Here is a 25,598-nt window from a genome sequence, read left to right as displayed (position 1 = left end):
TTAGTGGACATTATCAGCCTTGGACTTGCTGGATCCATGACCACTGCCTGCTTCTCGAGTCCTTTCTTCCCGGGGTTTCTGTGGTATACTGTCGCCCACTTGCCTCCCATCTCTCTGTCCTTTCTCTGTCTGTGCTGGTGGCCTTCCAGCCTCCACTGCCCCGTAAACATCAGAGCTTCTCAGGGCTCAGTCCTGGGTCCCCTTCCCTTCCCTCTCTATGCCTTTTCCCATATCTCTGCCCGCTGGAAACACCCATTCCTCTGTTCTGAGCTCCAGACCCATTTATTCAGCTGCCTCCCAAATGGACAAAGATCCCTGCCCTGGGAAACTGATGTCCTAATGAGAGAGATAGACAGTACATATGTAGTCATGGCTGTGTAATTCCAGGTAGAAACTGGCACTCCTCAAAAATACATTAGGGCCAGGGACTAGAGAATTCATTCATCTAATCCAAGAACTATTCATTGAGCACCTCCTATGCACCATTTCCCACACTGGATGCTGGAGATGCAGCAGTAAATCGAACAGCAAACTCAGTGACACTGTGGAGCTTACACCCTAGACAAGCAAATAAGAAAGACAAAAGATAAGGTATGTTAGGAACTCTTAAGAAGAATAAAGCAAGTTAAGGAGACAGAGGGAACAGGGCAGCTGTGTTAGACTCAGCGATCAGGGAAGACCTCTCTGAGGAGGCGGCATTGAACAGAGATCTCAGTAAAGTGAGGACATGAGCCATATGAAGATCTGAAGAGAGTGCCAGACAGAGGGAACAGCAAGTACAAAAGGCCCTGGGGTAGGAACAAGCTTGGCATGTTCAAGAAAGCCATCATGGCCAGAATAGAACGAGCGGATGGACAAGCGGTCACTGGGAAGGGGCTGGAGGATGTAGAGCTTCTTGAAGATGGATTCAGCTTGTTGTGTCTGTCTCCAAGGCATGGCCCAGTGCCAGGCAGGTGCTCAGTGGGTATCTGTTGGAGAAGTGAGGGACAAGCAGCTGTGGCAGCAATGCTGCCGGTGGTGCTGGGGGCCTGGTTTCATGCTAGCGTGGTTATCGTGATGGGGCCAGCAGGGGAGAGGGGGTAGATGCCTCACTCTTCTCGAACTTCCAACTCTGGCAAGAGAGGGGGTGGCCACAGCTGTGGGCAGAGGGTGCTGACCTCGCCAGTGGCTGACTCCTGGCTCTTGTCCTGCCAACAGACTATTTAAACAACCTTTGCCCGGACTCCGCCGAGTACGACAACACACAGGGTGAGTCCAGCATGAACGCGGAGGGAGGTACTCGAGCCTGCTCTGCCTCCTTGCCCCAAAGCCTGGACCCTGCCCCAATTCCAAGGCCCAGGACATAGTCCCCTCCCCACCAGCTGGCGGGTTCTGTATATGACACGTCTGGGACTTCTGTGAGAGCCCCCAGCTCTTCTGAGATGAGTCCCCCGTCACCTCAGCTGTGGGGACATCCTAGGATGAGAGGACATCCCGTTAGAGGGGATGGGGGGTCACCGGAATTTGGTGATTGGGGGGTGGTGCTGAGTCTGAAAAGCTCACTACAGTCTCCCTGTTTCCTCCCAATTCGATGTGGCTGTCCCTGTGTATCACCTGCCAGGGTGGTCCCTATTATATTCAGTTTATAGCCAGGGAAACTGAGACATGCATGACAGTGGTCAAATCGCTGTCAAGGTCACTTCGGCAGTAGTGGCCAAGCTGGGCTTGAGGCCTGTGACCTGACACTGCAGTGGAGAAAATTGATGCCCCTCATGCAATGGCCCAACTCCTGCTCTGTGTCCCTCCCCAGGTGCACTGAGCCTCATCTCCAAAGTCACAGACCGTGCCAACGACAGCATGGAGCAAGGGGTGAGTGCAGCCCGGTGGCCCCCTTCCTCAGACACAGGTTCCAGGCACCTCCCCACCAGCTCTGGCCAGCCTTCCGATGCCCACTCCTAGGGGCTGCAGGCCACCATCTCTCTTGTGGGACTCTGCAGAGAGCTGTGGGTTCTGGCTCTGACACTTGATGTGTGACCTCAGGCACTGCGTGCCCCTCTCTGCGCCTCCGGTTCACTGTTCAAACAGTGAGAATGGCTGCAGACTTGTGGAGACCTGATAAGCAATGCCCCGATTGTGGTCTGAGGCCACCCACATCAGCTCCTGGGGTGCTTGTAAACTCCTAGTTCCTGGGCATACCTTAGATCCTCCCAGTCAGAGCTTCTGCATGTAGGACCTAGAGAGCTGCATTTTTAACAAGCACCCTGGGTAAATGTTAGGACCACAGAAGTTTGAGAATCACTAGTCCACTAGAATACGTGGCTCTAAGCACAGATCTGATTCTGACTGTGTGTGACTCTCTGTTAGACACTGGGTTTCTGCCAAAGAGGGCAGAGTTGATCCTGCATCCCAGCTTCATTTACGTGGTCACCAGGGTTACTTGCATCCACATGCTCACTGTCCTGCTAAGCTGCAGGCTTGCCAGCGCTCTGTGTTGAGAATGGTTCCAAGCCTGAGTCCTAGGTCACTGGAAAAGAGTTCAGTGACCAGGTAGTCACGTCTTCTGCAGGCACAGAAGGGAAATGATGGCGATGTGTGCCGAGGAGGTGCTATGCTTTGCTGTGACAGAGACACAGGGCATGCGTACAGTGAGTCATCCACAGGCAGAAGAGGAGGGGAAATTGCATTTATTGGACACCTGCTATGTGTCAGACCTTGTGCTGTGTTGGGGACTGGAGATACAAGCCCTGGAGGAAACCTCTGCTTAGTGCAGTAATAAATATGTGGATACAAATGACCATGATAAATGTCATGGGAGAATGCCACAGGGTTCAGAGAAGGGAGGCGGCCCTTCCAGCCGAGGTTGCCAGAAGAGATGATATGGGCCAGGTGTGGTGGCTCACGCCTGTAATCCCAGCACTTTGGGAGGCCGAGGCAGGTGGATCACTTGAGGTCAGGACTTCAAGACCAGCCTGGTCAACATGATGAAACCCTGTCTCTATTTAAAATACAAAACTTAGCCAGGTGTGGTGGCATGCACCTTTAGTCCCAGCTGTTGGGGAGGCTGAGGCTAGAGAATCGCTTGAACCCGGGAGGCGGAGTTTGCAGTGACCTGAGACCATGGCACTGCACTCTAGCCTGGGCGACGGAGTGAGACTCCATCTAAAAAACAAAAAGATGCTCTGGAGGTGTCCCCGTAGGGAGGATTTGCACACATGCCAGGAAGGCAGAGGGAGAAAAGGGGTGCCAGGAATTGCGGCTGGCCTGGGCAAAGAGATGGAGGTGGGACGGTGCATGCTGGAGTTCAGAGAGCCGCCTGCCATGGCTAGGAGATGGGGACAGGATGGCAAGGTAGCACCAGAGTCCAGGGAGAGAGGTCGGGCTGGCTGGTGAGGGGTGGACTGAGAGTGGAGGCTGAACCAGCTAGGTGTGAATACATAGGCCAGTTTCCGGGCCGTTTTCTGCGTGGGTCAGACATGCCCTTTTAATCTGGTGCTCTCTTCTCTCACTCTGCTCTGAACTGACCTCCCTGCCCCTCCTCATTTTGGCCTCCTGTACATACAGTGAGAGTCCCTCAACACAGTCAAAAAGTAGAGTTGCTATGGGGTCCAGCACCCTGTCGAGGAATAGCAGCAGATGGGCTTCATTCTCCACATTTCCCTTTAGCCGGGGCTGCCTCTGCTTCCAGAGAGAAAAACTAGGTCAGGCAGGGATATGTCTTCCCTCCCACGGGGAGCTCGCACGGGCAGCCCCACCCGGAGGAGGAACCAGAGCAGCTCATGGCCAGACGCCCTTCTGGCTTTCTCTGAGGCTGAAGTTGGACGCCGTGCTGGGAAGCAGGGGCCAGCTGTGGACAGCTGCACCAAGTCTGCTCTGGACCACAGGCCCCTAGCCCATGCCTGCTTGGATGCAGGGGGAACTCTGCCTGGGACATTTACTCTTTTGCACTTTGGTGGTTTTAAGCATATTCACATTGTCATGCAGCTGTCACCCCATTCATCTCCAGAACTTCTCCTCTTCCCAGACTGAAACTCTCTCCCCGTTAAGCTCTAACTCCTCATTCCAGTCCCTGCCCCAGTCCCTGCCCCAGTCCCTGGTAACCACCATTCTGCTTTCTGAAAAGACTTTATTTTTTAAAACAATGTTAAATTTACCGAAAAGATTGAGAAGATAGTACCGAGAGTCCCCATGTGTCCCCCACACAGTGTTCTCTGTTATGAACATCTTATATTAGTATGCTACATCTGTTACATTAATGTACAAATATTGATACAGGATTATTAACTTAAGACCCTAGTTCATTCAGATTTCCTTAGTTTTGCCAGGTGTCTTGTTCTAGGGTCCCATCCAGGATCCCACATGCTGTTTAGTGGCTCTGTTTCTTTAGCCCCCGCTTTACTGCAGTAGTTTCTCATTTTCCTTGCTTTCGATGAGCTTGACAGTTTTCAGGAGTACTGGTCGGGTACATGGCAGGATGCCCTTCTGGTGGAAATGTCTGGTGTTTTTCTCATGATTAGACTGGGTGTATGGTTATTTGGGAAGAGGCTTACGGAGCAAGGTACTTTTCATCCCATCATATGAAGGGCACATACTAGCAACAGGATTTACCACTATCGATGTTGACCTTGTTCACCTGGCTAAAGTCACCTGGTGGCAGGTTTCTCCACTGTGGAGCTGCTCTCTCTCACCCCTGCCTTTTCTATGCCCTTTGGAAGAAAGTCAGTTTGTGCAGCCCATTCTTAGGAGCGGGGGGTTATGCTCCCTCCCCTTGAGGGCACCATATCTACCTAGGTTATGTGGAATTCTTCTGCCTGGGAGATTTGTCTCTTCTCCCTCATTGGCTAGTGTATCTAGTCATTATATATAAAGAAGTCATTTATATCAGTATATATATATGTGTGTGTGTATATATATATATACTGATTATGGACTGTTATAATCCAACACTTCCTTATTTATTTTATTTCTTAAATTGTTTCAGCTTTGGCTGTTGGGTGTGTTTTCAGTTGGTTTCTGTGTCCTTTTCACATGGTGCCATCGATACACATTTCAGGGTGTGTGTGTGTGTGTGTGTGTGTGTCTGTGTTTTGAGGACTTCCTTGCTTTCTGGCAGTGCAAGGTGCCCCAGGATCCCGCACCTTGTGTATTTCCTGCCCCAGTCTTAGAATCAATCATTTCTCCATGGAGCCCTGGTTGCATTAATTGGATAATAATATTAGAAGCCAAGATACAGGCATTAGGTGCACTCACTGGTAATGTGGTATCATTTCTTTTACACCTCCTTAGCTGACAGCAAAGAAATATATGTGTATACCAGCCTTTGCATATGCCCATATCTGTAGATATTTCTGTACATAACCGTCTGTATCTGAATATTAAACTAACCTTGAGTTTTATTTTATTTTTTGTAGAGATTGAGGTGCCATTATTTTGCCCAGGCTAGTGTCAAGCAGTCCTCTTGCCTCAGCCTTCCAAAGTGCTGGGATTATAGGCATGAGCCACCATGACTGACCTTTATTTATTTTTATTTTATTGTATTTTATGTATTTGTTTTTTATTGTGAGTTTTTACCAATGTTTCCCATTCTAATCATGACCATACTAGCCTCCTCCCTTGCCTATCTGTAAATTCTCACTCCAACCGTGAGAAGCCTCATTCCTACCACCCATTAATTTAATTGTTCAGTTTACCTTAATTTGTGAAAGATATTTTTCCTGGGTGTAGAAACCTGGATGGACAGTTTTTCTTTGCTGCCACTCCACTGTCTTCTGGCATACATCGTTTCTGGTGGAAAGTCTGCTGTGATACTCACGAGTGTCTGTCTGTGTAATGTGTCCCTTTTCTCTGGCTGCCTTTAAGATCTTCTCTTGTGATTTGAGTTTGGGAAGTTTGGCTGTGATGTGTCTGTGTGTGTTTTGTGGGGAATGGGGTGCTCTTTATCCAGTTGTGATTCTTGAGCTTCTTGGATCTGTGGTTTGTTGTCATTCATTAATTTTGGGAAATCCTCTTGGATGCTCTGTTCTTTTTCTCCACTCTGTGTGTTTCAGTGTGGATCATCTCCGCTGATCTGTCTTCAAGCTCGTGGAGTCTTTCCTCAACTGTGTTCTGTTTGCTGCTAAACCCGTCAAAGGAATTCTTTGTTTCTCATCCTGATTTTTTACTTTTAAAATTTCCATTGGACTCTCATGTATGGTTTCCATCTCTGCCAGAATCCTCCATCTGCTCACAGCTGCTGTTCACCTTTCCCGCCAGGTCCTGTTACCCACCAGTCAGAGCTGCTTTAGGGTCTGATGGCTCGGACAGCTGTGTTCCTTCTTCACTCTGGTTTGATGCAATGCTTTCTCCTCTTGAAAATGAGTTGGGGTTGGGGAGTTTTTTGCTTGCTTTTTTGTGTTCCTCATAACTTGTTATTGAAGGCCAGGCATTATGAGTAGAAGCACTGTAGAGACTGAGGTAAACCGTATTTACCCCTCAAGGTGGGCAAGCCTCTTTTTGGTCATGGCTGTTCACGGTAGGATACAGGGCAGTCAGGTCAGTCCAGTCAGCACCTGATCGGGGTTTGGGTTTTGCTGCCATGTCATCAACCTTCAGTGACTGCCAGGCTTCATGTTCCTCCAGTGGGGGCTGCTGTGACCTGTGGGGTAGGCCAGAAAGCTTTTCTTTCATTCCTGCTCCATATTCAGCTTTTAGCCCTCCCTGCACCACACGAACGCCCTCTCCCCATGCTCTTGCCCTTCTCAGAGGCAGGCTACTGCCCCATGTTACTTAGTGCTGGGCTTATGGTGGACACATGCCTCCATCTGAAGCAGGGCCTGTGAGCCAGGCTCTCACAGCATTCCTGCCCCTCCCCTCCATGGCAGATGAGCTCTGTGGCTCTGTGGCTGGCCTTAGACAGGTTTCTGGCCATCCCCCAGCAAGGTATTGGTGCATAATACTGGATCCAAGGGGTTACCACCCCCCTCCTATGGTGCAGCTTTTGCTCTCTTTCCCTGGAGCAGCAGATCTTTTCCTGGACTCTGGGGGTGGGGGGTCTCCCGGCCTCCCACGGGAACTGAAGCCTTGCATGAGAGAAGGCCTGAGGAAGTGGGCAGGGCTTTGCATGTGGCCCCGCCTTGCCCTGGTCTTTCTTGTGGGCACGTGGCAGAGACTCGTGGATGAGAGCTTGCGATTGAGGACAGGTTCCCTCGGGTCTGCAGCTCCCCATTACTCTAAACTAGCACCAGCCCATACTTGTCCTTTAAGAATTCATTAACATTTTCGCGGCTTTCTTCTTACCTTCCTTTACACCAGCCACCTCTGCCTCCTGTGTGTCGCCAGAGGTGTGGCAGTTCCTGTATCTCAATCCTCCATGGACAGGCTTGCCGGGCGGAACCTAGTTCACTTGGTTGCCTTGTGACCCCAGCTCTCCCACAGGCTGAAGCAAAGTTATGATTTTGAAGGTTATCTGGCTTTTTCACGCTACAGTGAGAGCAGTGTTCTCTTGTACTTCCTGTATCATAAGTCGAAATGGAACCACAATTACTCATTTTTTACTGCATAGGATTTTATGCCCAAAACCATAGATAATGGAAAGGACTTTTCAGGGCAAATTGTCTACCCACAATGCTCACCTTACAACTTTAGAACCTGCCCTGTGTAAGGTTCAAGGGGCACCTGCCCACAGGGTGGGCGCTTGTTGTATCTAGAATTATAGGGTGCTGTGCAGAATATACAGGGGGCCTGTCATTTTACATTTTGTGGCTAACCCAGTAAGGTACTGACAGGGCACACTTATTTTTCTAACCATGAGGCTCCACAGAGTGTGGACCCAGTTTCCTCCACAGGTTTTATGGGCTACCAGCCAGAAGGGCATGAGGCCAGCCTTGGGTCCGGTGAAGTCCCCATGCTCCAGGCCTCGTGAGGGACATAGGCTTAGAGAGCGTAGGAGCAGTTTTCCAGAGAAACACAGGGATGCTGGACTGCACAGCGAGGCCAGGCAGCTGGTTCCACAGCACACAGAGCCATGGTGGTGGCTCCCTGCAGACCCAGGCTCGGGTCCCAGTCCTGCCTCATACAGGAGGTTGGATTTGGGGCAGGCCTTTCCGGGCTTCATTTTTGTCTGAAACAGAAGCAATGCCATGGCTTACAGAGGAGATAAGACGCCTGGAAGGGGCCCTGACCATCTCCCCCTCACCCCATTCCCACCCACAGGAAAACCTGCAGAAGCTGGTCCACATTGAGCACAGCGTCCGGGGCCAAGGGGATCTCCTCCAGCCAGGAAGGGTGAGTGCCGCCGCCATGGGCAGGGGCAGAGGGTGGCTGGGCGAGGCTCCGATAAGCCCCATTGTTCACTGGGCTGGCCCCAGACAGGCCTGGCTGCAGGTGCTGTCTACCCGTGGAGGGCAGGCAGGCGGGTGGGCGTGGGCTCACTGGATTCTCCTGGCCGGGGCCCTCAGCTACCTTCCCTGGGGTTCTCCACCCCATGTGTTGCCTGCAGAGCAGTTAAAGACTCAGCGCCAGTTTTTTTCGTGTTGCCTGTGGCTCTCCTCACTTCCAAGAAGAGGAAGCACCAAGTATTTTCAGTGCCAAGTTGCTGGGAAAACAGAAAATGATCTCCCAAGAGCAAGCCCCTAGAAAACTTCTTAAAGATAACATTCTTGAAGAGATAAATTCACTCTCTTTAAAGCTTCCAAATGGAAAATGTAAAACTCAGCTTAAAAACAGTAAAAAGTATGTTCATTACTAGTTATGCTCCATAAAGGACAAGAGACAAAGGAATGAAAGTGCATGCTCAGGGGAATTTTCCTCGAGGTTAGCAGATGTCTTATGGGACTGAGACGCTGTCAAGTTACATTTAGTATTTTGGCCAGGATCATGAGTTTGGTAAATTGTTTCTTAAACATCTATTTGTAGCTCCAGAATTAAGGGGACTGTAGCGGCTGTTCCCAGGTCTTCGGCTGTTTTAGACCTTCAGAGGCTCTGTTCTGAACGGACTCCTCATGGGTACAAGCCAAGGAGGGAGTCATGGCTTGGACCACCCAGAATCCTGAAAGAGACAGTCTTGAGCACCACGATCCCAAATGTTGAAATCCCAAAAGATCAAGATCCCAAAAATATAATTCTGGAAAAAATAATTTAGGAAAATATTTAAAAGATATTTATATTTTGAAAAAGGGAATTTATGGAGCTGGGCACGGTGGCTCACGCCTGTAATCCCAGCACTTTGGGAGGCTGAGGTGGGCGGATCACGAGGTCAGGAGTTCGAGATCGGTCTGGCCAACATAGTGAAACCCCATCTCTACTAAAAATACAAAAAATTAGCCAGGTATGGTGGCCTGTAGTCCCAGCTACTCAGGAGGCTGAGGCAGGAGAATCGCTTAAACCCAGGAGGCAGAAGTTGCAGTGAGCCAAGATCGTGCCATTGCAGTCCAGCCCGGGCATCTCAAAAGAATAAATAAATAAAAAGAAATAATAAATAAAAAGGGAATTTATTTATTTATCTTTTTTTTTTTTTTTTTTAGACTAAGTTTAGCTCTTGTTGCCCAGGCTGGAGTGCAGTGGCGCGATCTCAGCTCACCGCAACCTCCGCCTCCCAGGTTCAAGCAATTCTTCTGCGTTAGCCTCCTGAATAGCTGGGATTACAGGCATGAGCCACTGCCACGCCTGGCTAATTTTGTGTTTTTACTAGAGACGGGGTTTCTCCTTGTTGGTCAGGCTGGTCTCACGCTCCCGACCTCAGGTGATCTGCTCACCTCGGCCTCCCAAAGTGCTGGGATTACAGGCATGAGTCACCGTGCCCGACGGAAATTTATTTAAGAAACATAAAAACACAACAGAATACTTCATAGGCCACTTTATACAATAAAATAGGCACTAAGAACATACATAATTTTGCAAGCATAAGTGCTGCTGTATGCTAACAATAGTTCCATGGGTGAAACAGTCATAAGCACACAAACCATATTCAGAAAAGAAAGGTCAAATAGGGAAATGTATCAGTGTATGTCACTATGGTTAGTAATTGTATGCACCCAGCCTTATAACTGTGGTCATCTGAAATACCATAACAAATAACCGAAGGCCGGGCGCGGTGGCTCAAGCCTGTAATCCTAGCACTTTGGGAGGCCGAGACGGGCGGATCACGAGGTCAGGAGATCGAGACCATCCTGGCTAACACGGTGAAACCCCGTCTCTACTAAAAAGTACAAAAAACTAGCCGGGCGAGGTGGCGAGCGCCTGTAGTCCCAGCTACTCGGGAGGCTGAGGCAGGAGAATGGCGTGAACCCGGGACGCGGAGCTTGCAGTGAGCAGAGATCTGGCCACTGCACTCCAGCCTGGGTGACAGAGTGAGACTCCGTCTCAAAAAAAAAAAAACAAAAAAAAAAAAACAAAAAAACAAATAACCGAAGGCTTTTGATGAGCTCAGTTAAAAATTGTGATGGGTCACCACAGTATATGCAGCCACCCACAGAGCTAAGATCTCAGGAAATGTTATCTTTCACAAATGCAAATGTACAAAAAGGGTATCCCCATTCATTGAGGAAGTTTGTGTTTTTAAGTACATACACAGTGCTTACACACAAATTCAACATTGTGATAATGCACTTTTCTTTCTTTCTTTCTTTTTTTTTTTTTGAGACAGAGTCTTGTTCTGTTGCCCAGGCTGGAGTGCAGTGGCATGATCTAGACTCACTGCAGCCTCTGTCCCCTGGGTTCAAGTGATTCTTCTGCCTCAGCCTCCAGAGTAGCTGGGACTACAGGCACGCACCACCACACCCGCCTTATTTTTGTATTTTTAGTAGAGATGGAGTTTCACCGTATTAGCCAGTCTGGTCTTGAACTCCTGACCTCGTGATCTGCCCGCCTCAGCCTGCCAAAGTGCTGGGATTACAGGCATGAGCCACCGCATCTGGTTGTAATAATGCACTTTTCAGGAAGCCACATTTGAAAAAAAAAAAAAAACATAAAATGACTTAGAACCCCGTAAAAGTCTATATACAGTTTATACCTCCAGTATTGGAAATGATGCAGAATGTAATACAGAGCATGGTGAATTGCTTTGTCAGGTTTCCAGGTGTTCCTCAATCCAGTCAGGTTGATGCCTAAAAATTAACCATCACAAGTCCACCCCTTGTCAGCTTGGCCCCCCTCACGCATCTCCTTAAGTCATACTTAATTTCCAAACAAAGATAATAACAGGGTAATCATTCCACCTAACATAATGCAGCTCTCCTGTGATTGTGATTTTCAGAATTTTGTGAGTGTTTTGTTTTTTTGAGACAGGGTCTTATTAAGTTGCCCAGGCTGGTCTTGGACTCCTGAGCTCAAGTGATGCTTTTGAGTAGCTGAGGCTACAGACACACGCCATGGCACCCAGGCTGATTTTTGGAATTTTTGATGTTAAGGATTCTAGACTTTTGAGATTTAGACTTCAGGGATTATGACATTCAGGGTGGTGTCTTTCAGGACTACGATCCCAGCCCTGCTCTAGCATACACAGCACCTCTCTTGTGAGCAGGGATTTATCTGCTAGCTGCTCTCGGGTTCTCTGGGAGGCTTTATGATTTAAGTTTCCACCAGGGGCCTTCCCCACACCCTTGTCAGGGGCATCAGCCTGACAGCCCAGTTCTGCTTCTCTCCCCACAGGAGTTTCTGAAGGAAGGGACGCTGATGAAGGTAACAGGGAAAAACAGACGACCCCGGCACCTATTTCTGGTAAGTGCCTGGTCCCCAACCCCAGCTCAGGAACTGTCAAGTTCTGTGAGGTTTTCTAGGGCCCTTATTCAAGGACAAGTGGAAGAGGGTGAGAGGAGAGTAGAACACAGCAGAAATTTGGGGGTGAGGATCATTCCAGACAGCTGAGAGCTTCACCCTTGGACACCACAGCCTCCTGCTCATTTGTCATTTGAATGATTTGGAGTGGAATGTTGGCAAGATGTAGTTGCCCACATCCCCACCGTAGATATCTGTCAACCACCTTATCTAACGCTCAGAGAACCAAGGTCCAGAAAGGAAAGTCGCTGTAGCCAGGCCTCCCGGGAGGATGGTGGCAGAAGCCCAGGAAGGAGCCAAGGGTTGTGACCCAAGTCCTGCACTTTCTCTACTGTGCAGGAGACAGGACGTGATTTAACATTTTTGCTTATGGACAGCTGGACTCTTGCATACCAGGGAGTGTCCAGGCCTAGGGTGTAGCTGTATCGGCCTTAGTGGCTGTTGAGTGCCCCAGTCCTGAGACCCCCAAGTGGCCATTCCTTTCAAGCTCTCTGCTGGGCACAGTTTTTCTCTTGCTCCTGCACTTCTGCTGTCATTCGTTGTTCCTGTCCGCCGTGGCTGCCTCTCCCAGCTTCCTCATACTTCATTAGAGCACCGTGTGCAGTGGGAGAGACAGGCTGTGGTACGAGTCTACAAACTCTCTGTTCCAGGCGTTGACTGAGCACCTCGTGTGTGCTGGTGCTGGAAACAAAGAAAGAAAACTCCCAGGTCTTGCCCTCAGCCATCAGAGTCTAATGGGAGGGAGAAGCAAGCAGACAACCCATTGTAAATGCAGAGTTATGAGCGTGATATGGAGGGAATCTCGGGTGCAAAGAGGACTAAGGAGGGCCGGAGGTAGAGAGAAGAGGAGCCACAGCCACGACAGCACTGCCGTGTATGGAATATCTGCTGGGTGCGCACGCTGTGCTCAGTGTTTTATATGTTTCCTGAAGAAAATTCTATCTGAGTTCAGCCCTGGAGGAAGGATGGAAGTTTGGCAGGTGCACCAAGGAAGGGCATTTCAGGAGAGGGAAGGGCCTAAGCAAAGGATAGAGGCATGAGGAGTGTGGTGTCTTGGAGGAGCTCTGTGAGCCTCAAGAAGCCTTTGTCTGCAGCCAGACCCTTCTGCTCCTGAGTGGGGTCTTCCCCATGCCCCAAATAGGCCCTGCCCATAGAGGGGCCACTTGAGGGCTGAATTCCAGAGAGAGCTGGTGGCGCTGGTGGAGAAATCCTGAGCCTGTCTAGGAAGTATGTAGCCTGCAGTGCTGGCAGGGTATGCTGGGCCCGGATGACTGGTGGCCTCAGGCTCTGCATGAGGCACTAGGTGACCCAAGTCCAGAGTCTCCCTTCCTCCCCTCCCTCCTAAGAGCTGTTTCTTTCCTCCCATGAGAACCCCTCACTCTGGCTAGTCGGTGCTGCAGTGAGTGAGATTTAGCTGCAGGCAAGAGGAGAGTGGACCCCCAGGGGGAATTTTGAGAGGGATCTGAGAGCCAAGCAGCGTGTGGTTTAGATTTGGGTTCTCAGAAGGATTTCAAAGCCCCCGCAGATGCTTGAGTCCTTTTCTCTAGGTGTTTTGTTTTGTTTTGTTTTGTTTTGTTTTTAACCTCTGTTTAAACACCTCTAGTGTTGGGGAACTCACTGCCTGCTGTGACATTCATTCATTCTGCAGCTTATTATCCATCTCCTGTGCGTGCCAGGAACTGTGCTGGTGTGTAGACATGGCCTCTGCCTGCTGTGCGTCTTGGAGTCCAGTGGTGGAAGACACTTTTTTCCATGTTAGACAAGTCTCAATTTTAAAAATTCTCGACTGGGCGTGGTAGCTCATGCCTGTAATCGCAGCACTTTGGGAGGCTGAGGCATGTGGGTCACTAGGTCTGGAGTTCGAGACCAACCTGGCGAACATGGTGAAACCCCATCTCTACTAAAAATACAAAAAATGAGCCAGGCATAGTGGCGGGTGCCTGTAGTCCCAGCTACTCAGGAGGCTGAGGCAGGAGAATGGCTTGAACCTGGGAGGCGGAGGTTGCATTGAGCCCAGATCGCGCCACTGCACTCCAGCCTGGTGACAGAGTGAGACTCCGTCTCAAAAAAAAAAAAAAAAAAAAAAAAGATCAGGTGCAGCGACTCACGCCTGTAGTCCCAGCACTTTGGGAGGCAGAGGTGGGCGGATCACAAGGTTAGGAGATCGAGACCATCCTGGCTAACATGGTGAAACCCCGCTTCTACTAAAAATACAAAAAATTAGCCGGGCGTGGTGGTAGGCACCCGTAGTCCCAGCTACTCAGGAGGCTGAGGCAGGAGAATGGCATGAATCTGGGAGGTGGAGCTTGCAGTGAGCCGAGATCACGTCACTGCACTCCAGCCTGGGCGACAGAGCGAGACTCCGTCTCAAAAAAAAAAAATTCTCTCCATTGAGGAGAGATCCCTGAATGTAGGGGCAGGTAATGAGCCAGATGGAGCTGGTTAGATCCTGCCCCGTGGGACACTTACTTCTTCTGTGATCCCTGGACAACTCACAGACATGTACGAGCCTCAAGTTTCCCACCAGGAAAAGTGGAAAGACTGGGTGGTTTTGAGAATTAAATTCCTGGCATTTAGTTACGTGCCTGGGAGGTAGAAGCCACTTATCTGATAGTAGTTACAACAGTTTCTCCCTTCCCACTGACAGTTGTTCCATGGGACACAGGTCCTCCCTCTCTATCTAGAGCTACAGATTTCATCAGCTCCCTGCCCCAGCACAGCCCTGCAGGGAGTGGGTCCCTGTGAATTCCCCCTCTTCAGGATGCAAAAGGGAGGCCGTACATGATGGCAATGGGGAGGCAGATAGACCAGATGCAGACCCCAGCTCTGACAGCGACTGGTGTGAGACCCATGGGCACATCCCATTACCTCCCTAAGCCTCAGCTCCCTGATGTTTAAAACAAGGGAAGCAGTGAGGCGGCAGATGGCACAGGGTGGAGCTCTGTCTTGGCCCCTCAGCCATTTACATCTGGCCACCTCTTCTGGCCACGCCCCTCTGATCTCTGTGCCTCTCCCAGGGACCTTGAATGCCAGGAACAGACACAGCAGCCTGGCTTTCCCCAATCTGTCCTCACCCCATCCTCTACTTCATCTGTCCCTGGTCTTGGCTCACTGGCCCTCACACACCTGAGGCTCTTTGAGAAGGGTGCCAGCTCCTCCCCTTCAAGCCAAGCTCAGATAGCACTTTCTATGGAAGCCTAGCCGCCACCCCCGCTTCCCCTTCCCCTCCTCCTCCTCTAGCCCTGCTTTTCCTCTACCCCACGCTCCCCTAATCTGGCATGGCCCTTTATCAGAACATCTCCTTCCCTCAGGGATAGGCCTGTGTCCCTCTGATTACCCCGCCATGATTAGGCCATAAGCTGCACAGTCTGAACCTGGGTCCTCTTGTTCCTCTGGCTCAGCGCAGCCCTTCCACTGAGTAGTGTTGATAACTGTCTAACGGAGGCATACATGGGAGTAGGGTGGCCCGACAGGTGCTCAAGCCAGGGAGTGCCATGGTGAACAAACACACTTAGGAAGAATTTTTCTTCCTCAAAGGTGCCAGTTTCAGAAAATAATCTGAACTGCAGAACAGAGTTGGGGCATCTGGGCGCCCGTGCCCAGCAGTTTTAATAGACTGCGGAAAGTGTCCCACCAGGCCCCGAGGTCCCTGAGCTGCAGGTGGGGCTGCCCCCTGGTGGCTGCTTACAGTGGGAAGCCCCCCCTCCCCATTCATGATGGGCTCTTCCTCCTTCCTCCAAGCTGGGGCTGTAAAGCATGTACTTTGAAGCAGGCAGGAGAGCCATGGGCAAATTAGGAGGCAGCCTGGTCCTGAACCGTGAAGGAAACCTTAGGGTGCTCATGACAGTTGCCATGGCAGCAGGAGCTTGAGGGTCCATCACAGAGAGGCTGGGGCTGCTCTCCCGAGTGACACAGGTCAGTTCTCTGAGGCTGGGAGGGTTCATGGGCAAGGTTCATGAACCTGTGCGCAGGTTCACTGTGAGAGCAGCCCTGACATTCCCTCCCGAACACACTGGAGGGACACTCATCAAACCGTACCCCTGGCTTCACTACCTCAGGCATGGCCTCTGGCCTCTCTGGGCCTCAGTTTCTCCCTCTGGGAAATGGGGATGATGATCATGGTGCCTGCACATTAGTACCGTGGGAGTGTACATGAGGACTGTGGGAGCGAAGTCAGAGGTTTAGTCCAGCCCCTGGTGCAGAATCAGTGTCAGTGCACCATATCGCCTATCACTCTTAGAAGGCAGGGCAAGAACAGGGCTTCACAAACTAGAGCTGCAGGTCAACGCCAGCCAGATGCCAATTTTTGTTGATAAAGTTCTGTTGGAACACAGCCACATGCATTCTATCATTGGTCGTCTGTGGCTGCTTTGCATAGCAGCGGAGTTGAGGGGTGGAGGCAGAGGCCTGGAACATTCAACACCTGGCCCTCACAGGAAAGTGCGCCAACCCCCACCTACTCCAACTCTGTTGGGACACAGCAAGGCCCAGAGAGAGGGAGGGGTTCCTGAGGTCCCATGGGGGGGGGGTCAGTGGTGGGCCAAGTCTCCTGCATTGCCATGGCTGGAACCTTGGAGTCCCGAGAAGAGCTAGCTGTGGGAAACCTCATTCTGTTCCCTCAGCAGGCTGTGTCTATCCGGGGAAAAGAAGTATTCATTCTGACTTTTCACATGCATTGTCTTGTTCCGTCCTTACACACCCCTACTTCATGTTTTCCTCCATGCCTGCGGGGCTCTCCTTGGCTCATGTCAGCACCATGCGTAGAGGACTTGCCTTGGTTCACACTGGCGCCATGTGTCCAGGACTTATCCTGGTTCACGTTGATGCCATGTGTCCAGAGCTCACCCTGGTTTATGTTGGCACCATGTGTAGAACATTCACTTTGGTTCATGTTGGCACCATGTGTGTAGGGCTCATCCTGGTTGATGTTGGCGCCGTATGTCCAGGGCTCACCATAGTTCATGTTGGCAATGTGTACAGGGCTCACCCTGACTGATGTTGGTGCCATGTCTGGGGCTCACCCTGTTTCATGTTGGCACCGTGTGTACAGGGCTCACTTTGGTTCACATTGGTTCCCTCGTGCACACGACTTTCCCTAGTTTATTTTCCCAGGTGGAAAGGGCTCCCCCTGGTTGATGTTGGCGCCATGTGTACAGGGCTCCCCCGGTTCATGTTGGTGCCATGTGTAAAGGACTCCCCTGGTTCATGTTGGCTCCATGTTTAGTGGGCTTATTCTGGTTCATTTGGCCCCATGTGAAAAGGGCTCACCCCAGGTTCATATTGGTCACATATGGAGAGGGCATCCTCTGTGTGTCCATGATAAGTAATGGTGGTGGTGTCGCCCATTTCCCAGAGGAAGCTGAGACTCGGCTGAGGAAAGGGCTTGGTCATAGTCTCAACGCTGGTCCGTAACATGGTCAGGATTTACAACCCTGAGTGTGATGTCATCTTCTCACACCTGAAATTGTTTAGCTAAACAGAAATACTCTCTCCTAAGGAGATAAAGTGACTTTCATTATATGTCTTTCTGTATGCCCTGCTGTTGGGAGAGCTTTAGTTGATAATTCAACAAATATTAATTGAGCACCTACTCTGTGAAGGGACCTGGAAGTACAGCAGCAAGCAGGGCCCACCACTTCCCTCTCCTCAAGGTGTCTCCCAACCCTTCCTTAACTATACTTTATCGAGCTTTAATTTTTATAGTGAAATGCATCAGCCTTAAGCATATGTGTTAGTCGGTACTGACAAGTGTATATCACAGTGTAACCACCACCTGGGTCGAGATGTGGAACATCTCCAACCACCAGAAAGTTCCTCTGTGCCTGTCTGGAGTTAATTTCTCCCAACCCCGGGGGCCCCCATCAACCAGTGGCCTGACTTTCATCCCTCTTTAGATTAGTTCTGCCTGTTCTGGAATGTCACAGAAATGTCATCAAACAGCGTAACTCTCTTGTGCCTCACTTCTTCACTCAGCATGATTTTGAGATACATCCATGTGGTGGTGTGTATTGGCGGCGTAAGGTATTCTGTGGTATGGATAGACCAGTTAGTTTATCCATTCACCTGCAGATAGACATTGGAATTGCCCCCACTATTTGGCTGTTACAAATAAAGCCACTGTGAACATTCTCACACATGACTTCTTGAGGGCATATGCGTTTATTCCCCTTGAGCATTGAACCAGGAGTAGAATGGCAAGGAAGGGGCTCACATTTTGGCCACAATGTTTTTGCTCACCTGTGGGGGTTACTGAGGAATACAACATGCCTGTGCACAGCGGAGCTCAGGGATCCTTTGAGGACAGAAGCCTGGTGCAGCCGTCTGGGACCAGGGGACTCTAACAGGGTTTCCCTCTCTCCAGATGAACGATGTGCTCCTGTACACCTATCCCCAGAAGGATGGGAAGTACCGGCTGAAGAACACATTGGCCGTGGCCAGCATGAAGGTAAATGTCTGGTGGAAGGTACCCCAGGGTTGGGGGCCAGGGAGACCCCAAGGGAGAAGGGGACAGCATCTTGCTCCTAGGAGCACCCAGACCAGCTGGAAGAGGGAGGCCCTGTGGAAACAGTATTGGGCTACAGCAGGTTTGTGCCCAGGGAGAGGGGAGGGGGATGGAGGGCTTCCTGGAAGAGGGGACTGAACCCTTAGAGTGGGGAATATTTGGTCGGATCAGGAAGAAAGAGGGGGACATCCTATGAGGAGGAAAATGCATAAGGAAGGGCCTGGGTTGGAGGAACAAGCAGGTGTTTGGTAATTTTTTAAATTGTGATAAAATACATATTATTTTTAAAGTAACCATTTTTAAATGTACAGTTCTGTGGCACTAAGCACATTTACATTGCTGTGTATCCAGCACCACCATCCATCTCAGAACTCTTTCCTCTCCCCAGACTGAAACTCTGCCCACATTAAACACCAACTCTCCATTCCCCTCTCCTTCCCAGCCCCTGGTACCCACCGTTCTACTTTCTGTCTCCATGAATTTGACTACTCTGGATACCTCGAATGAGAGGGGTCACACAGTATTGATCCTTGTTTCACTTAGCACGGTGTCCTCAAGGTTGATCCCTGTCATCTGTAGTATGGGTCAGAATTTTCCTTCCATTGTGTGGATAGACCACATAGTGTTTATTCAACCCTCTGCTGATGGACACTGGGTGGCTTCCACCTTTAGGCTGTTGTAATACTGTTGTGAATATGGCCATATGTGTGGGGCTTAGCTCCGTGTAACTTGGTCCCAAAGATGGGAACACTAGGGAGCTGTTGGGGACCTTGAGGAGCAGGAGGTTTTAGGAAGTTAATTCTGGTGCAACAGGGGGCTGAAGTCAGAGAGGGCGACACTGAGGTGGGACAGTGGAGCCGCAGGTGGTTCTCATTGTCAAGGGCAGAGGCAGGGATGGCCAGGAGAGCTGTAAGAGGCACTGTGCAATCTCTCTTGATCCTGTAGGCTCTTTACCATGGGGAAGGGGAAGGAGGAAGCACCTTTCTCAGCATGGAGGTTTGTTCCCTTTTGGAACCAAAGGCTCTATTGAGGAAACTGTTAGAAAAAGGAATGGGAGACATGGTCACTGGGCAGGTACTTGTCCAACATGACAGTGCACCTGGGGTTGCCCAGGCTGGTCCCTGAGCGTGATGCTCTGCAGCCTTCCCAGCGGTGGCTGAGTGGCCAAGAATGATGGAGCTGGCAGCCAGGCATCTTTAACAGCACCTACCACCACAGAAAGGTATGCCCTGAGGCTAGAGAATGGCAGTAGGTGGACACGGTCCCTCTGTTCATCTGCTGCCAGGAGAAGCCGGTCTGTGCTTGCCCCTCCCTGCCCCACCCTGAAGGAGGCTGCTGTTGATTTTCCAGGTCAGCCGCCCTGTGATGGAGAAAGTGCCCTACGCTCTAAAGATTGAGACTTCCGAGTCCTGTCTGATGCTGTCTGCGAGGTACGGGCAGGTGGAGGGAGGATGGCGCACAAGGCAGAGGTGTGAGCATGGGAAGTTTCAGAACAACAGATAAGGATGTGCCGTTTTTATTTTGGTATCCTTTTGGGTCAAATGACTTTTTTTCTTTTCAGTGTTTCCTAACCTTTTGAGGAATTTGATAAAAACTTTTCTCCCCCCAAAAAATATACACACTCATAAAATTTTATATACAACTTCAGGGGTTTCTAGAGCCCATGGCTTAAATACGACAACAGCAATGTCTCATGTTTGTGGAGCTCTTTATGGATAATTGGGTCTCTGTAGCAACCCGAAAAGTTAAGGCAAGTAAAAAATGTATTGTGTGCTGCTGTTCATAAAGTGGCCTGCCTTTTTGCTTTCCTGTCTAGAAGATGAGAGAAAAGAAATAATAAGTGAGCGTTCAACACTTACGTTGCCCTGTCTCTGTGGTGTCTTAGTCCATTCAGGCCACTGTAACAAAAATACCATAAACTGGGTGGCTTATAAACAACAGAAATTTCTCATAGGCTGCAGGTCAGGAAGTTCAAGGTCAAGGTACTGGCAGATTTGGTGTCTGGTGAGGTTCTGCTTCCTGGTTCAAAGACGGTGCCTTCTCACATAGACAGTGCTACCTCATATGGTGGGAGGAGCAAGGGTCTCTCTGGGACCTCTTGTATAAGGGCATTCATCTCATTCGTGAGGGCTCCACACCTATGGCCTCATAACCTCCCAAAGGCCCTGCCTCCCAACATCAGCGCTTTTGGGAAGAGGATTTCTGCATTTGAATTTGGGGGGACACAAACATTCAGACCACAGGGGGACATGGCCTTTCTATCAGAAAGGTCTGCATTTTCTCCAGGCCCTCAGGTTGCCTGGGATCCTCATCTCTGGCTTCAGACCATGACCTTAAAGAGTATCCCCTTTTCCTTCTCTCAGGGCAAGGTAAGCTCAAGCTCTCGGGGGCTTGGAAACCAGGCAGGTATGGCTCCAGCTAAGGGCAGTTCTTTAGCCAGGGACGTGCATGGCAGGGGTCAGCAAGGCTTCTGGGGCTTGGGGGTCTCCTCTCAGCAAGCCCATGACCCTGGGATGGCAGCAGTGCCTATGGGGGTTTATCCTGCATAGGGGTAGTTCTGAGTGTGAAATGGGATCTAAATGCACTCATGCACATGCATTCTCGTAGATGCATTTTCTCATTAAAATCATTTATTAGGTGGGGCATGGTGGCTCATACCTGTAATCCCATCACTCTGGGAGGCTGAGGCTGGAGGATTACTTGAGGCCAGGAGTTTGGGACCAGCCTGGGCAACACAGTGAGACCCTGTCTCAAAAAAAAAAAAAAAAAAAAATTAAGCATGTGTTAGCTACACCTTAGTGCCAGGTCCGAGGCTGAGGACACAAACAATTTAGCCCTTGTTGTGCTCTCCAGGAGCCCACATTACAGGTAGGAGAGTTTTAAACTGCTTCAGATGCAGGGCAGTAACTGCTGTAACAATTAATAGTGGTAATGACAACAGTAGCAGGCATTGGACACCTGTCAGGCCTCAGGCACCTCTGTGATCCTCATCACCACCCTTAGAGCTGGGGTTTGCGGCTCCTTCCATGCATAGGGAGTCGAGGCTTGCAAAAGGGTCACACAGCCAGGTGAGGTGGAACTGGAGTTTGAACCCACGACTGTGTGGACCAGAGCTCTTATCTATCACAGTCTATGGCATGAGGGAGTAGAAGAGGGCTTGGAAACCCAAAGGAGGGACTGCCCCATCTGGAGGAGTGAGGAAAGGCTTCCTGGAGGAGGTGATGCCTGAGTGGGAGTCGTGGCCTCACCTCTCCTTGTGATAAAATCAAGGGCAGGAGGCTGCCAGCATATAGTTTCTGTTAGTCTGGCCATGACATGAAGGTGGTGACGATCCACACGTGGGCCTTCAGGTGGGGCGCCCATCTCCCAGGGCGAGGACAGTGGCCTTTAGTATGCCAGTCGCCTTCCTGCTAGTCCAGACCCTTCACACTTGAAGCTCCCAGGGGACAGCAGGACCCATTCATCGCCTTTTAGAGACATGGTGTCTTGCTGCCCACAGTGCTGACTCAGCCACTGCCCTGCAGCACTGCTCCCGCCCAGGCCAGCCGGCCCTTATGCTTGCTTTCTGGGGCAGGCTGCACACTTACCTGTGGTGTAGGTGCGACATCTAGTGGACACTGAGAACTCCACCCAGCTACCTGGCACACAGCCCAGGCGTAGTTCTTGCCCCTCAAGAAGCGCTCCCTGGTGCAGAGCAGGGACTTGGAAAGTGCCTGTTGGATGACTGTTTGGGAAGCTATGTGGGGAGATGAGGAAGGTGGGAGACAGAGATGTTTACCTTTGCCAGCTCCCACCTACCCCTCGTCCTCCACAGGTACCCAGCCCTCTGTCCCCTGCCAGCCCGTTTCTCCTAAAGTATGGGACCCTCTGGGCCTTCCTAATGACTCTTGCTTTCGCACAATGTTAACAATGTGGTTCCACGTCCCACATCTCCCTTCATCTCCACAGCAGCCCTGGGAGTTAGGGGAATATTGTTGCTATTCCAGTATAGGAAGAAACAGGTCCAAGGACAGCTAATGGACTGGTGGTCTGCTAGTAAACCTAGTGTGGCAGGTGATCTGTTCTTTGGTGGTGGTTCTGGGCAGTGTGAGAGGTGTAGGCTCAAGGGAGGAGGATGGGGCATCTGAGTGAGGACCTCATCCATGCTGAGATGGAGGGTGGGAGGCAGAGCTGCCCTTGCCTTTGCTCACTCCAGCCCATGCCCACAGCTCCTGTGCAGAGAGGGACGAGTGGTATGGCTGTCTGAGCAGAGCCCTCCCTGAGGACTACAAGGCCCAGGCTCTGGCTGCATTCCACCATAGCGTGGAGGTGAGTGGGTGGGCAAGGCCCATGGGCCACTAGCCTCAGAGACCTGGGGTTCCCTTGGCGGGCACTGCTGTCACCACTCACACCCAGATGGAGGTGTAGCTCCTGTCCTTGGGGCACTGGCTCCCCCTACCCCCCTGCCATGCTCCCACCCTAGTCAGGGGCGGCCTCCGTGCAACTTAGGAGCCCGGCACCCCCAATCCCGTTCTCACAGTCTGGCTGTTTCCCAACCAAGGGTGAGCATCCTGGAGGGTGCAGGAGAGGCCTTCAGCATCAGACCCACTCACCCACACATGCACACACCCTGTACAGAGAAGCAGGGCAGGGCTCACTGGGCTATGCATCTGGCTGGTCTCCTGGCCACATTCCACATTACTCAGCCAATTATGTTGCTGCAGATACGAGAGAGGCTGGGGGTTAGCCTTGGGGAGAGGCCCCCGACCCTGGTGCCTGTCACACACGTCATGATGTGCATGAACTGCGGCTGCGACTTCTCCCTCACCCTGCGACGTCATCACTGTCATGCCTGTGGCAAGGTGAGTTGCTCCATCTGGGGTGAGTGTGTGCATGGGGGGTGGGGGGTGGGGGAAGGGCGTGTCCCTGCCCAGCCGGGGGCTCAGGGATATCCAGCAGCTACTGCAAGCCCCAGAGTGAGGTGTGTTCACACCAACCCGAGAGGTACAGATTGCTAATTCCCATTTCATAGATCGTCAGACCAGAGCTCCAAGTCCCAGGCCCCTTCCACACCACCATGTGTTCAACAGAAAACCATAGCATACATGGCTATTGTGCTTGGAGAAAAAAGTATCGTGTAGTGGTTAAGGGCATAGGTTCATCAGAAAAGCAGATAGGCGCTGGCTCAGAAACAAGATGAAGCCTTGCTGGAAAAGTAGAGGCCACACACAGCTCCATGATCAGAACCTGGGGCTCCCTAAGGGCAGTTGTGGGTGGATTAGCAGAGGGAGTGGAGGGGAGGGATGCAGGTCTCCTTTGCACGCACTGAGAGGGGTGAGAATCTTCCCACCTGGGCCTGCAGATCGTGTGCCGGAACTGTTCACGGAACAAGTACCCGCTGAAGTACCTGAAGGACAGGATGGCCAAGGTCTGCGACGGCTGCTTCGGGGAGCTGAAGAAGCGGGGCAGGACTGTCCCAGGCCTGATGAGAGGTAACCTGGGGACCACTTGCCTTCTTCCAAGTGGCCTGGTGGCTTCTCCCCAGGCTCCAGTGGCTTCTCTGTGGTCCATGGTTCATGCTGGAAACCGCTTTCCCTGGAGGGAGTTGTTCACTCCATGGAGGGAGGAAATAGAGGTTCGAGCTCACACCAGGGCACCATTTCCCAAGATGTGCAAAACTGATCGGTGTCCCCAGAAGAAGAGCTCTGTAGCTAAGCTTAGGAGTCAGTGTGTCTGTAAGGGGACAGAGGCAGGGAACTCCTGTGTCCTTTACCACAGAGGCCCTCTCAAGTGTCCTGTGGGCCTGTGTCCTGTGGCACCTTTCTGGGACTAAGGACTATATGAGCCTGGTAGCAAAGGAGCTGGGGTCGGAGAGGGGCGAGGCTGTTCCACACAGGAGCCTTGGGAAGCTGAGCCGGCCCTTGAGAGACCTGGTCAGTGCTGAAAGGACAGGCCTTGCCCTAGCAGGGTGAAGTTCCCAGGAAGGAGAGCAGGTGTATCTTGGGCCTAAAACTAAAGTCTTTCCCTTGCCTCTACTCCATGGGGCTAGACTGAGGTCATCAGAGAAGACAGCCCAGTCCCTGCTACCTGGAGGCCTGGAGGTGAAGGGCTGTCCAGCGCCCTGGAAAAGCATCCCCTCCCCATCCCCCATAGCCTTTGTCTGTTCCTGCAAGAGTGCTTGACTTTCAGATCCCACTTAACCCCCATGGCTCACATTCCTAGAGGGATTTTACAGGAATCAGCGTTCCAAAGACAAGCCACAGGCACGCCTCTCACCTCCCTTCCCCACGGCTTCTTTCGGTTACAGAGCGGCCTGTGAGCATGAGCTTCCCACTGTCTGCACCCCGCTTCTCAGGCAGTGCCTTTTCATCCGTCTTCCAGAGCATTAACCCCTCAACCTTCAAGAAGCAGAAGAAAGTCCCTTCAGCCCTGACAGAGGTAAAGTAGGCAGGGCTACCCAAGCGGGAAGTAGGGGATTTGGAAGGTTCATGGTCCTCCTGGGTAGACGGGGTCAGACCCTGCCCTGTCCCAGCCTGACCAGTCTCTTTGGGACAGAGCATTCCTAATGGAAGCATCCCAGCTACGAGGACTGACTTGACAGTGATGGTGCTAGGAGACATCTTTCCCATCCTTCTCTCTACCTCTCCTCTCCTTCTCTTTCTTTTCTCTCCTTTTTCTCCTGCCCCATAGCCTAGATGTAGTACTCAAGGAGACTGCACAGATCACAGGGGCTCTTCAGTCTAAAGGAGCCAAATTCCTGGGTTGGTCCTTCCATGTCAGGCCTCTGAGCTGCACTGTCCCCTCATCCTAGGGGTCCCAACCCAGCTCAGGCATTGATGTCCCTGGAGGCCATGGGCTCCGCCGGAAACTTCAGAATTGGCTAAACTCAATTGTATCCCGCAAATAGGACCAGATTGTATGTCTGTATTTCCAATCACAACCACAGACCAATGTATGCCTGTGAATACACAAGGGGTCCACAAGTGTGATCAGCTGCTTCCAAGTTAGTCCATTAATATCAAGTAGCGGGTAGCAAGGGTTTTAAAAAGTGTTAGGGAATGGAAAATTTAAATAGGTACAGTTTTATCCATTAACTTGTTCCTTTTGCAAATTAAAAATCTTGGAAATAACACACAGGGCGCGGTGGCTCACGCCTGTAATCCCAGCACTTGGGGAGGCCAAGATGGGCAGATCACGAGGTCAGGAGATCGAGACCATCCTGGCTAACACGGTGAAAACCCATCTCTACTAAAAATACAAAAATTAGTCGGGCATGGTGTCACGCGCCTATAGTCCCAGCTACGCGGGAGGCTGAGGCAGGAGAATTGCTTGAATCTCCGGGAGGCGAAGGTTGCAGTGAGCTGAGATGCCGCTGCTGCACACCAGCCTG

General features: G+C 51.1%; 1 protein-coding gene across 1 annotated transcript in view; it reads left to right on the top strand.

Moving 5' to 3' along the window:
- The window catches only part of FGD5 (FYVE, RhoGEF and PH domain containing 5), a 124,030-nt gene that overhangs the window by 89,047 nt on the left and 9,385 nt on the right, over positions 1 to 25,598 (top strand). Inside the window, exons 9-18 of the mRNA XM_003906862.5 lie at positions 1,198 to 1,248; positions 1,790 to 1,848; positions 8,167 to 8,238; positions 11,602 to 11,670; positions 18,089 to 18,172; positions 19,580 to 19,659; positions 22,438 to 22,537; positions 22,933 to 23,070; positions 23,571 to 23,700; positions 24,516 to 24,646. Coding sequence (XP_003906911.4) covers positions 1,198 to 1,248; positions 1,790 to 1,848; positions 8,167 to 8,238; positions 11,602 to 11,670; positions 18,089 to 18,172; positions 19,580 to 19,659; positions 22,438 to 22,537; positions 22,933 to 23,070; positions 23,571 to 23,700; positions 24,516 to 24,646 — 914 coding nt within the window. The remainder of the gene's footprint in view (positions 1 to 1,197; positions 1,249 to 1,789; positions 1,849 to 8,166; positions 8,239 to 11,601; positions 11,671 to 18,088; positions 18,173 to 19,579; positions 19,660 to 22,437; positions 22,538 to 22,932; positions 23,071 to 23,570; positions 23,701 to 24,515; positions 24,647 to 25,598) is intronic.

This window comes from Papio anubis, chromosome 2 (genome assembly GCF_008728515.1).
Source record: "Papio anubis isolate 15944 chromosome 2, Panubis1.0, whole genome shotgun sequence".
Classification (NCBI taxonomy): domain Eukaryota; kingdom Metazoa; phylum Chordata; class Mammalia; order Primates; family Cercopithecidae; genus Papio; species Papio anubis.
This window is presented reverse-complemented; position numbering and strand designations above follow the sequence as displayed.